A 15415-nucleotide genomic window follows, 5' to 3' on the forward strand; every position below is an offset into this window, starting at 1 on the left:
TGAATTTAGTTTTTTTGTGTCTACTAAAAACAAATTTAAATCAAATTTTATTTAAATCTGTTCAAATGATTGCTAAGTTAAAAATGCTTTATTTTGTGTATGTGAAGTTTTTTTAGTTCGATTTTAAGCAGTATGTCCTATTAAAAGGTCAAAAATATTTCTGTGCACGGGGGCCCTGCGTATTATTAAGATGACCCTGTTAGGGAGGCCGGAAAGTATTGTCGTTTCGGGGTTATTCCTTAGTTTAAAAAACAATTCCTTCTTTTTGATCCGGCCTTGAAAGGTTGCTGCTAATGAGGGTAAATACATTATTGATTAAAAATAAAATCTTGATAACAAATATCAAATGCACCAAAACGACATTACTTTTCGGTCCCCCTAATAACTGCTCACACAAGGGAAGGACACACGTTCTAAATGCTGTCCTACTCTTTCTCACTAAGGGTCAAACTTTATCATGCCCTGACCGCTTTTCTCACATGTCATGCTATTTTCATGTTGACAGCTCAACTTTGGAGACAGAATGTTATCAATATTTATTTTATATTAAAACTGCACTTAAAGCTTTTGTATTTATTATTATGACCGCATTTCTATTTTTTACTTTTCTTGTTGTTCAAGAGATTCTAATTGTTCAATTTTCTAGCTATTTAAGTAGAGCATTTCTTCGAACATTACTGAAAATTTTATTTTTTAGCATTTATTTCAAAAGCTTGACATTATCATTGTCAAGCGTTTAAGAATCAATTTTCACTTTTGTTACCTAAAACTACCATATTCAATATTAACTCGTAATAATTGTCGATCACCATTCAAAATTGAAGAATTATATTTTAATTTGCATCATCCTTATTGGACCAAAAATCCAGGAGTTTTTAAAACGATTTATAACCCTAATTCTTAATTAGTTCTATATTTTACAATTTATTAATTAGGTAACATTAAGAATCTTGAACAGTCAAAAAAATAATTAAAATTATAAAAATATTTCCTCTTTTTTTAGCTTACAGTTCACAAAGCCTACTTAGTCACTTTTTGGCATTTTTACTTGCGAAGTTATCAATCTTTGTCCAAATTGTGTTTTAACCAATTAACATAGTATAAGTAAATAAAATGTGCAATTTTTTAAAAAAAATCCCTTTTTTTTCACTATTTTTGAAATTTTGGATCAAGGCAACCCCAACTCGAGGCTTCTATGGGCCACTTTGGTTTGACAGAGTTTCTTAATATCACCTCAGTCTGAAACAAGAACATTCTTTCGATCAAGTTTCATTCCATAGGTTAAATTTACAAAAGTTTTAAAATGTACATTCAAAAAGAATAATAAATAAAAAAAGGAAAAATTTATTATCACATAATGGAGACAGGTGGAATGAGTGAGTGGGGGCAATTAGAGCAATAGACATAGAGATAAATATTTAGAGGTAAAATCAATAAATTCCTACATATTCTTTTTTTAACAAATAAAATGTTGTTTTTTTAAAAAATTATTAGTAAAGTTAGCACTTATCTTTAAAAAAAATATGACATATGTAATTGTGTTTGTCCCATTACTTCCATCAGTTGGGCTTTATTGGAACTTGCTATGGGATTAATGAAATATATTAAAAATTAACAACAAAAAAAAACAGAGTTACATCACCTACATGAAAAATTTCAGTCGTATGAAAATTTTATTTTATCACACCCAATTTTTTTAAAAAACTTTATGTCAAAATAGGACGTACAGAGCGCAAAAATAAATAAAACAAGTCGAATAACTTTTGATTTAATGATTGGTGTGGGGAGAGGAGTATCAGACCATGTCAACCGTCATCTATGAAAAGGTACCCCAGCATAGAGTCGAGTTAACATGTCTTATATACTAGTGAATTGTAGTTGTAATTTTGTAGTGGTAGATACACTACAGTACTCCCCCACCAGAATTACATCTGTGATAGAATTCGATGAACGAATACCACTAGTTGATTCATTGCTGTTTTGTGAGAAGCCGGGAGATCTGTATTAAGATCACCGAATTTTTTGAGTGCTGAATGTGAGAGGTGTATTAACTTCACGGTCGTAGTCGCTCCTGTGTTGCCGCTAGCAGTCGAGTAATCACAAGTATGCCAGCCGACGTTGTGCGTGATTGAGACGAGACTGAGTAGAAACAGTGCGAGGAGGTGGAAAATGTCGCAGTCCAAGCTGCAAGTCAACTTTTCAATGTGGATCATCCATCGAAGTAGGCGTTACTGTCTAGGTAGGCGTGTTCATATCGAAGTGGGCGTTACTGCCAAGGTAGGCGTGTTCACATCACGTCCGAAGGTCACCAATGTGGGGAGAGGAGTATCAGACCATGTCAACCGTCATCTATGAAAAGGTACCCCAGCATAGAGTCGAGTTAACATGTCTTATATACTAGTGAATTGTAGTTGTAATTTTGTAGTGGTAGATACACTACAATTGGATTTCGATGTACCATGACTTTACCTTAAATTAAGTTTGAATGCTATTAAGTTACTTAAGATTTTAATTACATTATTTTACAGAATGTAATTTTATAGGGCAAAATTTTAATGAAATCGTTTGAATAGTTCTTGATAAAACAAATTTTAGAAATAAGACTTCTTTAAAGTTCGGTTTCTCTTGAACTACTCCACTAATATGTGAAGATCTAATCATTAGATTAAAAGTTACTCAGAGAGATTTTTTATTTATTTATTTAGTTATTATTTTCTCTGTGCATTGTGAAATACTACACTACTCATAAATATTATATAAAATCACTTATTTCAAATTACAGTTTGAAAAATTAAAATCTAAAGGTAATAAAGTTGATGAAGAAATATTTTTCGTTTGATTGTGATTATAGCAATTTCATGACAATTAAAATTAAAAATTTCTAGCATCTTAAAAAAATTGCTGTAACCATCTTTTACCCAGATTTATAAACAAGGAAAAGATTTCATAACGGAATTCCAAGAATTAAAAAAAATTGTTTCCAACAGCATAGACAAACACAATTCATTATAAAAAAAAAAAAAATTTAACTGTTTCATTACTATACAATTGTATATATTGTTTACACATATTTATGTATACATTAGTTAAAATTTGTTATTTTTTTAGCAGTTACCCCTAAATGCTCCTGTTAAACCTAAATTTAAAAAATATATTACTTAATCACTTAACTTCACTATTTTGTAAAAATTGACATCATTTCTAGCGAATTTATTTAAGGTTCATGTTTTTTTTCCCCACTAGTTATAGTACATTTTTAATAAAACATAAAACTTTTTAATAAATCATGCATATCATTAGTTCAAACAACTAAGTACATTATCAATCTAGAAGTCCCATAAGAGAAGTTTTTTATTTCTGTTAGTCCTATTAAGAAGAAGAAGAGTAGATAAATGCAGATATTTAATGAATTACACAAGTTAGAAGGTTGTTACATTTTTGGTAGTCATTACCTGTACTTTTAGTTAGTTTCAATCATTCAGAATGCCATGGTTTAGTTTAGACACATGAAGAAATTTTTCGAATTTGGAAGTTAAGTTATAAATAAGTATATTTCAGAAATCTTAGTTTAAATAAATTGCTTAAAGCAAGGCATATGCAGAGCTTAACACCCTAGTAAGAATTACAAACTGCAATTTTCAAGTGAAAAACTATGCAAAAGAACTTATTAAGGAGGTAGAAAAGCTCAAAAACCAGCTTCTAACCAAAATTGTGAAACAAATGACTTTAAAAATCCAACAAAAAATCATATCATGGGGCACATATTATGGCTGCATCACAAAATGAATTTATGTGCTAGAGTTAAGTTATTTTAATTGAATTTATCTATAAACTTATTTTAATTTGTATTAGCATACGATTTGTTGTTTACTCTAAGCAAAAGAAAAACTGAATATGCTAAAAAAATAGTAGGCTCGAAAGACTGAATAGACTAAGAAACTGAATAGGCTAAGAACTAAATAGGCATAAGAAAAACTGAAATTAATGAACTTAGTTTTTAAAACAAAAATGAAGTTATGAAAGTTTTAAATTATTCCAACTTTATTCGAACGATATTTAATTTGTCAACAAACATAAATACCAGGGTTGGGTTTTTGCTGTCAAAAACTGGTTTTTGACATGACAGTGGTAAAAACCGTGTTTTTACCGGTGAAAACCATCAAAAACCTACAGTTTCTTTCATTTATGGCATATAGCGGACAATATATTATTTTCACTTAATTGTCTTTATAAATGAATGTTGTAAATGATTGCTGTTGATTTTGCAACGATATACACGTATTCTTATGGTAGGATATACATTCATACAGAAATATTGTAACATACTTATTGAAAATAGTGATACTTAACTTTTATCATTACCTATAGCTTGATTTGCAAAGGATTCAAAATTTTGCACTTCTTAATTGTTACTTAGAAATAAACAAACAAACAAAAAAATTTGGAACTATTAATAAATTCAAGAACTAAAAAGAAGAAATTAAAATTTGGCATTTCTTAAATATTAGAAATAAGCTAAACAAAACTTTCAAAACTTGTAACTGCTAACAAACTCTAAATCAGGAATGACTTCACATTCTTCAGTAATGTAATATGCCAAACAAAATTATACTTGGAAATGTTGCAAATTTTGTTTAGTATCCTAATATTTTACTTCAAATAGTATGATTTGATATAATCATGTTGGGAAAACGCAAAAATCTGTTCTTAATTATCTTTTAACAACTTCTTTTCTAATTTTATTGCCCAAAAATGAATTAATTTAAAATCATAAGCATTTAAACTCAAATTAAAATACAGTTTTATCAAAACTAAGGGTTTTTGACATGACGGTAAAAACCATGGTATAAACCAGTAAAAACCGTCATGTGTCAAAAACTTGCCAACCCTGATATATACATAAGCTAAAAACTTTTTTTAAATAAATAGAATGGTGAAGTTCATAAATTTTGAGAAACCATAAAGTTGAATTACAGCATATTAACATAGATTTTAAATTTCTTAAAATCCAAAAATTCCTACATATATATCACAAGTTTTTCTGAAACAACATATTTAATCTTTCAAAAAAATAAATAAAAAATATATATATATTGTGTAGACAATATTTATAAGAGAAGATTATAATGAGAATCATGTTAATATAATTTCAGCCATAGAATAAATATAATAATCAAGTTATAAGTAACTTTAAATATTCTTATTTAATAATATAAGTTTAAAAACTCAAGATGTAAAAAACCTTTCTTTAAGTTGCATGTGATGACAAGTCCAAAAACCGTTACATTGTTGTGCATTTCGTGAAGGTACAAGCTCAGCTATTTTTCCCCAATTCTCAATTAAATCAGGAGATTTAGCATTCTTTTTTATTGCTAAAACCAAATGTTCAATCTCTGATTGAGACCACTTGCCTCTTACAATTGGCTTCTTGTAATATGAAAAAATATGTTTACAATAAGAAGGATCTAACCCTGAAATTTGTCCAATTAAAATCCACTTTTTGCCATATTTTTCCTGCAATTTAGAAATTTGTTTAATTACTATATCACTTGCTATAGATTTTTTACCTTGTTTCTTTGAAAATGGACTAAATAAATGCCTAGCTTTTTTATATATAGAATGAAGAGTTCTATTATTGATGTCTTTACCTAATCTTTCAAGAAAGTGTTTGGCTTTCAAGAATTTTTTTATACGACTAGATTCCTTTTTAAAGGATGGAAGTTGACGTCCAATTCCGAGCAATAAACGAGTATTATGAACTTTAAATCGAGATTGAAAATCTCTTACATTTCTTTTCAGCAATGCTTCTTCTTGTTTGGAAAATTGGCCATTTTTGATAAAAATACCTTGTGATTGCCATGTTTTAAATTTTTCAGCAGAAAACGAAAGTGTCCCCTGCATGTGAAGAAAAGGAACAGGAAAATCGACAGGGGCTTCTTCAAAATCAAGAGATGGTACAATATATTCAGAATGCTTTTCCAATTTCTCATTTAAGCTCTGTGTGTCTTCGATATGATCAGCTTCTTCTTCAGATTGTTCGATGGATATTTCAGGGACAAGGCTCTCAAAATTTTTTGAAACAGTTACATTACTATTACTCTCATTGTTCGTATCATCAGAAACAGTAACTACATCAGAAAAATCAACTGTTTTTAAATAATGAATATCAGAAGTTTGACAAACATTTACTTCTTTTTCTTCAATACTACTGTCAGAAATAACTGAGATCTCATTACTCATACTAGGTTCAATAACACATCCCTTTCTATTTTTGCACTGTTTCTTATTACCTTCATTTCTACAACTCCGTTTATTTTTTCTATTGAAAGTAACTCTGTTTCCATTAGTTAATATAGTATTTTTTTTCTTTCTATCATTTGAGGAATAACTAACATCACTAAGATAAATTACATCCTGATCAATATTTTCATCAGAAACAAAATCATTCTTGTTAGACATTGATAGCCTTGATTGTTGACATGAATCCAAAACATTAGACAGATTTTCTTCAGGCATATTGTGATATTGGTTTTTAGCTGCACATTTAGAATGGTTCCTATCTGAAGAATTTAACAGGTATTTAGCTGCAGATTTAGAATGGTTTCTATCTGAAGAATTTAACAGTTTTTTAGCTGCAGATTTAGAATGGTTTCTATCTGAAGAGTTTAACATGTTACTATGATAAGGATTGTCTGAATTACATTGCATATTACTAATATTTCTTTGGTTAATGTTATTGGAAACCAAATTTGGTTTACTATTATTAATTTTCAAACCAGTGGGAAATGTATTTTCAACAACAGAACATAAAGGTAGGCTCCATTTCTTTTCCTTTCCTATTTTATTCTGAATAGGAGTTGTAAGAATATTATCACTGTTATCAAAAAGTTCAACAACTTCCACTTCATTTTGGCTATCACTTAGATCATTTTCTTGATTTTTTTCGTTTACTCTATGTTGTTTCTCAACTATTGCTGTGTGGTCCATAGGAGAATTATTTACATTGCTAACAGATGAGGCTTCTAACTCCAATACTTCATATCTGCTTGGAGTTGAACATTTTGGAATTTTCTTCGATTTAAGTCTCATATTTTTATCTGTCTTTACTAACTCGAAAATTTTTTTGTCACACATTTCAACCACAGAAACCTCTTTTTCATCCAGAAAATTACATTTTATTTTTTCTTTCAGCTCACTATCTTTCAAATCTTTTTTTCTATCCGTAAAATTCTGCTTTAAAGATTGGCGAAAAATAATATTTTTTTCTTTGATATCATTGATTCTGCGGCGTAATTTGATTATATCTGCATCGAGATGTGAGTGAGACCTATGTGGAGTATGAAACATTTTCTCAGGTCGATAATATTTAATACAATTTTGAAATTAATTTCGGCCTAATTAAGCAGTTTATCGACAAAAATTTAAGACACCCACTATTTTGAAAATAAATTTGAAGCACATGGGCTTAGTTGATGGAATGATTGTTTAGATTCTTGTTAGCTCATATTAGATTGATTGATTATTTCTGTACAGTTGAATGTTTTATGAAACCATTAGTCCTGACGAGTACGAAATATTCCGCACTAAAGTCTAGTGCGAAATAATTATCCCTCCTGGTAACGAAAACGCACTAAAATTATTTGTTGTGGAAATAAAGGACTGTTGTCACTGCCTGCATTTTTTACACTTATTTAAGAAATTGCGTGCAATTGATTACCTGATTGATGTTTTCTTCATTGATATAAATTTTTCTCTCAATTGCCATTCTCCCTTAATTGATTTCATTGCTTTTTAATGTGACATCATAAGTGCGTAACAGTTTTCTTTGAGTGCAGCGTGAACGAATCTGCGGGGACAAATTAAACACAGTGAGAATATTTCGTTACAAATGTAAGAAAATATATCAACAAAGTTCAAGCCAACTTTAAATTGTCACATGAGCTAAAAAAACCAAAACAAAATCCAATTCTGATCAATTGAATTTTAATTTAACAGCTTTAGTTTCATTTTATTATTTATTTAAGAATAGTTATAAAATTTGTCATGACACCTTTCAAAAAAGAATCTGATGAACCTCCTGAAGAAAACATCATTGATAACGTTCCGATTGAAGAACTAAGTTTACAAGACGTCGACCTTGAAGGTAACAATTTTTTATATCATTAGTTAACATTTTTATAGAAGTGTGAAATAAAATTTTTTGGTTTCTTTGTGTTAATCGGGGATATTTCCGTGTCGGGATTTTTCCCCCCAACTGCAATCTCCCTGGCTTAAACTTTCAAATTTAAAAAAAAAAAAAAAAAAAAAGCTTGTAGATATGAGTAATATGTTTCAGGTTGGGCCCTTTCTCTGTTTTTTTTTTTTTTTAGTTTCTCGTGGACCCCTGCCCGGAAGTTGCCAAGACTCGGAAATCTCCCCTGTTGATCAATGCACAAACCAAACACTTTTCTTCCTGTTTTGTTTACAGCAATTTACTTGTCTTTCCAAAATTTAAGGATTTTTCAAAATTTATCTTAAAAAACTCTAATAATTACACATTTTCTTCTCATATCTGTAAAAATGGGGTTAAACTTGAAAGATGTTAAATTGCCCTTTGATCAGTGACTGATAAGAGTGTGCTACTATACTCTAGGTCCTATTATCATGGTGGTAAAAAAGCGTTTTAATGTCTTAAAGTAAGGGGTTGCAATGGCAAGTATTCATGTCAACAAGCCACCTTCAAAGGGCTTTTTACAACCATTGTTGATTTGTTTACATTTATACATCTGCTGGATCTGATTTTACTTACCTCTCTTTTAATGCTCTAATCTATTTAAATGCACAAAAGAACAAAATTTGGATGCAACTTTATGTATAGCCCTGTTTTAAGCTTGTTTTGTTTTTTTTAATTATAAGACTTATGTTGCACTAATCAGTTGTTAACGTAACAATGTACCATGATGGTCGATTTTGTAAATACAATATAAAAAAGATTACTGATGAGTGGCACTTTTGTCTACAATATTTGAGTTGTTTAGGTTTTTTAATTTTACATGCATTTATTTTGTGCCACTAAGAGCTGATTATGGAAAACTATAGCTTAGGAAGGGGTTTTCACTCCAAATAAAAAAATGGTGTGTAAATTTTGTGCTGCGGGTGAATGAAACAAAACTGAATAAATAAAACACAAAAATAGTTTGTTTCATAAGGAAGAATACTCACAGTGTCGAAACTCTCACACTTTGCGTATTTGACTCTGAGGGAAGGTCTTAGAAAATCAAAACTATAGTATGCCCATTTTTGTGCTTTTGGTTGTGTTTTATTCATGTTTTGCGTTATTCAAGGTTACATTTTTTAACATTAGCAGTCTAGCTAAGATGTCGTTTTCCAACTATCGGTTTGTGTACTATTTTAAGTAGTGTACCTGTGGCGACACAGGGCCATTGTCAAAGAATGTTGCAGAGTTCTTGCCAAAAGATTTTTTTACTTTGGGTAGTAAAAAATTTTGCTTTCCTTTTCTGCAGAAAATTTCAAAATATTTTATTTCTTAAGAATTTTATTCCAAAGATGCCTTTCTCGAGCACAGGAGTGGGGGAAAAAATGCTTGTGAATTTGTATTTCTCATCTGAGAAATAAATGAAAAATAAAGAATAATGAAGTAAAAAAATTTGTTTTCTTTCCTGTAGAAATTTTCGTTCGATTTTTTCATGCAGATATAACTACGGATTTACGCATAGCTTTTGAAGTTCAATATTTTTAATACAATATTATTTATTTCAACTGATTTTCAAAATGAAATAATATAACATAAACAATTAAAAGAAAATATATTTATTTTCGTTTTCTTTATTTCAACCAAATCTTATTCAAAATATTTATATTTCAAATCTTATTCAAAATATTTAAATAAGATTTTTTTTTCTCTATAAATTGTTTATGTCTACGTATGTATACTGTCGATGCTCTTAGTGTGACCTCCATTACTTCTACTATTTCATCATAATGACTGGCACATTAAGCCCTTGGCCAGGCCTGTAGCTTTCATGGGCCTCAAAATCTTCCTATAAATCAGAAAAATGAAATTTACTTTTTTTTTCCACTGAATACGATGTTTTTAGGAAGAATTTTAATTATATGTATATGCCAATGTTTTGCAGCACCAATTTAGCCTTGACTTATGCAATCCCTTAGTAAATAATTATTCACTTAAATCAGTTCATTTAAAAAAACGTTTTTCAAGGATCTGGAACAGTGATTCTCAACCAATGTGCCGTGGCACTTTTGTCTGCCGCCAAATTCTTAAAATGTGCCGCCAAATATTAGAAATGATACAATAAGAATTATAATGCTTTTTTTACTATAAGTAAAGTTTAAATGAAAGAAAAGTGTATAGAATATTATATATCTATACTTTTTGTAATTTTTCCACGCTTTAACCGCGTGAACATCTTTGTCGGCAATTTTCTTGTCTCTGACAATCTTAAAATAATATGGAAGTGTTTAAATTGTATATGACACACAATTTTAAAAAATGTTGTAAGAGCTAATCATTAAAGTAAGCTATGCAATTAATAAACAAATTAACAAAGGATAACTAAAAAAACAAATATATAAAAAACAAATTAACAAAGGATAACTAAAAAAACAAATATATAAGAAATAAATTAACAAAGGATAACTAACAAAAATAAGCTAACAATTAATACATAATTAGCAAAAAAACTAGTTAACAAGAAATCACAAAAAATAACAGTTACTAATTATTGAAAACAAGCTAACAATTAATAACTAGCAAAAAAATAAATAACTGATACTAACTAATAAAAAATTGATCGAAAGAAATAATTAATCCCTAAATAAATGTGCTTTTGTAGTACATATTATTTTATTTCACATTCGAAATTATTATCACAAACTATTTAACACAGTGTGAAATAGGTAATTAAACAACTTTTAATCTAATTTTTTTCATTGTGCGCCGTCAATTTACCTTCACTTTTAAATTATTGCAATTGCATTATGATAAGAAATTAGCGAAAAGGGAAAAAAAAATCTTTTATTTAGAATAAACACAAAGAATGAAAGATTTTATTTGAATATATTTTTTTACAACATTTTTAATCGGAAAAGCCTTCAAATGATGCGCCTGAAATCGTGCAAATACAAATCTGGACGTTGTCTAAAATCGTGTGAATACAAATGGCAATGTTTGAATTTTAAAGACGCCTGAATGTGAACCATGCTGTTGGATTTTTAAATTGTGTGAATTTGAATTGTGGCATGTTCGGTATGTAATTTTTAAATCATGTCAATAGGAATCACAATGTGTAACTTTTAAAGCACATAAATCAATGTTCAAAATTGAAATTGTATGAATACAAATCTTGATATTGAATTTTAAAAATATACGGATACGCTTGAATATGAATCACAATCACAATGTTTAATATCAAGATCATTCGAATTGCGATGTATAATTTCTGAATCTGGGGGTACGTTTTAAATACTGCGAACACACCTATTAGGTTTCCTTTGGACTTTTTTTTTTTTTAATCTTCACTTTTTCTTGAAAATACAAAGATTGATTTCTATTTTTTCTGTTTAGCTTTTGTAAATAAACTTTCGTTTTTGTGGCATTGTTATGATAGCGCCGCTTGTTTAAAAGTATTTCTGTTAAACAATATTTCTTTTAATGTTTTATGCATTTTTTTCGAAAAATATTATTTTTAGCATTAAAGTTAACTTAAAGAATTAAGATAATTTTTTCTCTTTCTCTCTCTCTTTTTTTTTTTTTTTTAATTAAAACTTCATTTTTTAATAGCTGTTAGTTAGTTTCTTATTTATCTTAAATATTACAGCTAAGTTTTTATTAATTTTCAATAATGACTAAACTTATTCGTATATAAAAAATAATACCTATTAATGATATTTTTTTTTTTTTAAATGTTGCTATTTGGTCGCTGAATTTTCGGTACTTGATTGATTTTTTTTGCCAAATATTTGGTATTCAACCATCCCTATTGCAGACGTAAATGTATTAATGATAATAAAAAAAAAATATCATACTTTGGATGATTGTAAATTAACTGTAATTATTCTTTACGGCATTTTTGGTTTTTATCAATTAATTTTGTTTTTCTGTGCAAAAGATTTTAATGCAACCTTTTGTTTTCATACTAAAACATGTAATTTTGTTTCCATTCAGCCTACCAGCAATTAAGCAATGAGTTGGATGAAATCAACAACTGTCTTGATGCTCTGGAGAGAAAAAACGACAGTCTCAATGAAGAGCTGTTTAAATTGCTGGAAGAGAGCAAACAGATCAGATCTGAGTTACAGGAAGCAGCATCTAATATGAGTAATGATAAATGAGAAGCAAATTTGTTCATGTATAAAAGTATTATCTTGTTAATTAATGAAAAAGTGATGTAATTTGAATGGATTATTTATTTGGTGTTTTATGAATCAAGATGTAGATATTAGCTTTATTATTACTTTTGTGTGCATGGGAATGTGTATCCAGAAATATATGTGTATATATTTTTAAATGACTTAAAATTTTTATGTTGTTTTGACTTAAAATACACTTTTGAATTCAATTGGTTTGTGAATTAAAACTTCTAAGCATTAAAAAATACACCTAAAGACAATTTTCTGTGGGCAGTTCCACCATTTGCTTATTTTAAATGCATATAACTCAATTAAAAAAAATTGTGCAGTTCTGAAATAGAGTCTTGGGGAAATTTACACTTACTCCAATGTTTAAAAATTTTTAGAAACTAAAAAAGTTTTTAAAAATTTAAAATTTTTACAGTTTGTACTATGGACAAGTTGTACAGATGTAGCTTGTTGCAGTGTTACGACTGTAGCACCTAGTTTTTAATTTTTTTAAAGTTAATGTAGCTATTATTAAATTAATATAGCTACTATTAAACTAATTAAGTTAATACAGTTAGAAAGTTACTTAAAATTAGAGAAATTGTTAATAAAACCTAGACTTATTTTTCCATAAATTATAAGTATTGCTTGAATTTTTTATGAGTTTGATGCTATTAAAGTCTAACAATGCAACATTTGTAAAGGGTGGAGTTCCTCAATTGTATTTTACTATTTGGTGCAGTTATCACCCCATAAAAATTTTTAAATACATCTTAATATTTTCATTGGTATGTTACATTAAGATTAAATTTTTGAAAACTATTATATGAATAAATAATGTAATTTAAGAAATGCTGGAATTTCAATAAAGTTCAGTGTATGTAATTTTTTATTTGTAAAGAATTTTTCTTGGCTTTCAAAATTCATGATGTATACTGAATTCACTGTCTGTCATATCATGTACTATTACTAAATGCTTTTCTTTTACTTTGAATTTATTTAATTTAGAAATAACTAGTTATTCTAAATCCAATAACTAGTAGCTTTTCAGTGTCTGTTACATTGCTTCCAATCATAACAGTTATTCTTTTCTAACTCCCTTTTTCCCTGTAACAGTTTTCCTTTTTAAAACTAAGTCCTTTCGTGTAATCATTTGAAAATACTTGTTTCTTCTGTTTTAAAGACATCAGGATTGTAGTCCACTAGCAAAGAAGGAAACACATTACAACTGCATTGCATTGTTGATAGTGATCTTCACTATCAACCTAGGCGTTTGTTTAGTACATAATGCAAAATTTTCTTTCCTCTGAAATGCTTAACCTAGCAGTTCCCAAACGTTGTTCCTTAGAGCCCTGTGTATTCTGTGAAAGAGTTAAAAGGAATCTGTGAATTAAATACTTTTTATTACCTATGATGAGTTTTGAAACTTCTAATTATATTTCAATCGAACTCATAATTCATAATTTATTTAATCTTTTGGTTGCCTCTATGAAATTACTTCAATTAAAATACCAATGTAATAAAAATGGCATTTTTGAAAATAAAATATGATATTTCTAATAACAATATATTGAACAAATTATGATAAAAAAAGGCATTTGTAAAACATTTCATTAATATTTTCTATCACGCTTTTTGAATCAAAATCAAATAGCTAAATTCTTTAATAAAGAAAGATATTTCCCTAATTACCATTTATAGCAATTCTTTTAAAGTTTTCATTTCGAAGTAAACCATAATTCGGCTTATTTTATTCATTTCCAGCTTATATACACCAAAAACAAATTCATAATAATAATATTAAGCTATTGAAGAATATCATATATAATTTTTGTAAAAAGAAAAAAGTTATGAAGTATTTATCAGTGAAAAAAGATTTAAGCATTAGAAAACTTATAAAAATGTAACATCTGCCACCATGGAATTGTCCATTAAACTTATATTCAGTATTTTCTTGTTACTGTTGTTGATATCAAAATTGTTTTGTACAACAGTCAAGCATGTTATATTAATTTGAATTTATATTTTGTTTTAAATATAAATTTCCGTATTCTACGCATGCATTTAATAAATTTAGTTATAATAGTATTTCTGTTATTGTTAATATTGAAGTTCTTTAAAAAACTGTAATTTAATAAGACTTAGTTTCACTCAAAATATTCAATTCTGAGAATTTAATTCATCAGGTTGAAGCTATCATTTGCACATTTATTGATACCTTATCATACCTGAGCCAAAAATTTAAATCAATTTATAATTTTCCATATTTAGATTCTTTTTGTACATATATTATAAATCTATTTTCAGAAATCGAACAGGTTTTGAAATTTTTTTCAAGGATTTTTCTTTTTTTTGAAAATTGCATTTAAAAATATAGTTATTCCTACAGTTTAGGTTTTCAAGGGGAAAAAAGACAAGCAAAAACTACAGTAAATGTTAAGTTGTGTGATTCCTTTATATCCTGAAAAACAATTCCGTAAATTTTTATGTTTCGTATGAAATTAAAATTAAAAAAAAAATTATATAAGTCTAAATGTATATAGTGTTTTAAATATTCATGAAAAATGATCAAAATGTTTTTATTTTATTGTATTCAGAAATAAAATTTCTGTTGAAAACTTAATTATTATTTTCATTAGTTTGTGTATAAAAACATTACTTCTTTTTATACATTATTGATTTGTAAGTCTTGTTGATTAAATTGGAATATCTACCTAATAACTTCTTTAAGAAAACTACTCAAAAGTTTAGATAAAATTAAAAAAATTAACTATATGATCAATGTCCAGATTGAGTATGTAAAAAGAAAGACGAAAAGAGAATGATTTCTATTTGCATTGCCCTATAATATATATTCATTTATATATATATATATATATATATATATATATAATATATATATATATATATATATATATATATATATATATATAACGGTGTAACCACACCATTATTTTTTAGTTATTTACAGTCAAAGCAGCATGATTAACGAGTCCATATTGTGCATAATCTTTTTTATTTAGTTAAACGATGGTGAAATAGCAGTTTCATCCCTCTC

The 15415-nt window shown here is 27.8% G+C and overlaps 2 protein-coding genes across 2 annotated transcripts; one reads left to right on the top strand and one right to left on the bottom strand.

Moving 5' to 3' along the window:
* Positions 1–1323: 1323 nt before the first annotated feature.
* On the bottom strand, positions 1324–7558 carry LOC147802482 (uncharacterized). The gene has a single exon (XM_087154098.1). The coding sequence runs from the start codon at positions 7345–7347 to the stop codon at positions 5227–5229; it is 2121 nt and encodes a 706-aa protein (XP_087010224.1). The 5' UTR covers positions 7348–7558; the 3' UTR covers positions 1324–5226.
* Positions 7559–7733: 175 nt separating this feature from the next.
* LOC107438036 (bublin coiled-coil protein) lies at positions 7734–14980 on the top strand. The gene is made up of 2 exons (XM_016050194.4): positions 7734–8143; positions 12185–14980. Exons 1-2 carry the CDS (start codon positions 8044–8046, stop codon positions 12349–12351), a joined length of 267 nt encoding a protein of 88 aa, XP_015905680.1. The 5' UTR covers positions 7734–8043; the 3' UTR covers positions 12352–14980.
* Positions 14981–15415: the final 435 nt, after the last annotated feature.

This window comes from Parasteatoda tepidariorum, chromosome 10, assembly GCF_982258835.1.
Source record: "Parasteatoda tepidariorum strain Cologne lab strain chromosome 10, Ptep-v5.0, whole genome shotgun sequence".
Classification (NCBI taxonomy): domain Eukaryota; kingdom Metazoa; phylum Arthropoda; class Arachnida; order Araneae; family Theridiidae; genus Parasteatoda; species Parasteatoda tepidariorum.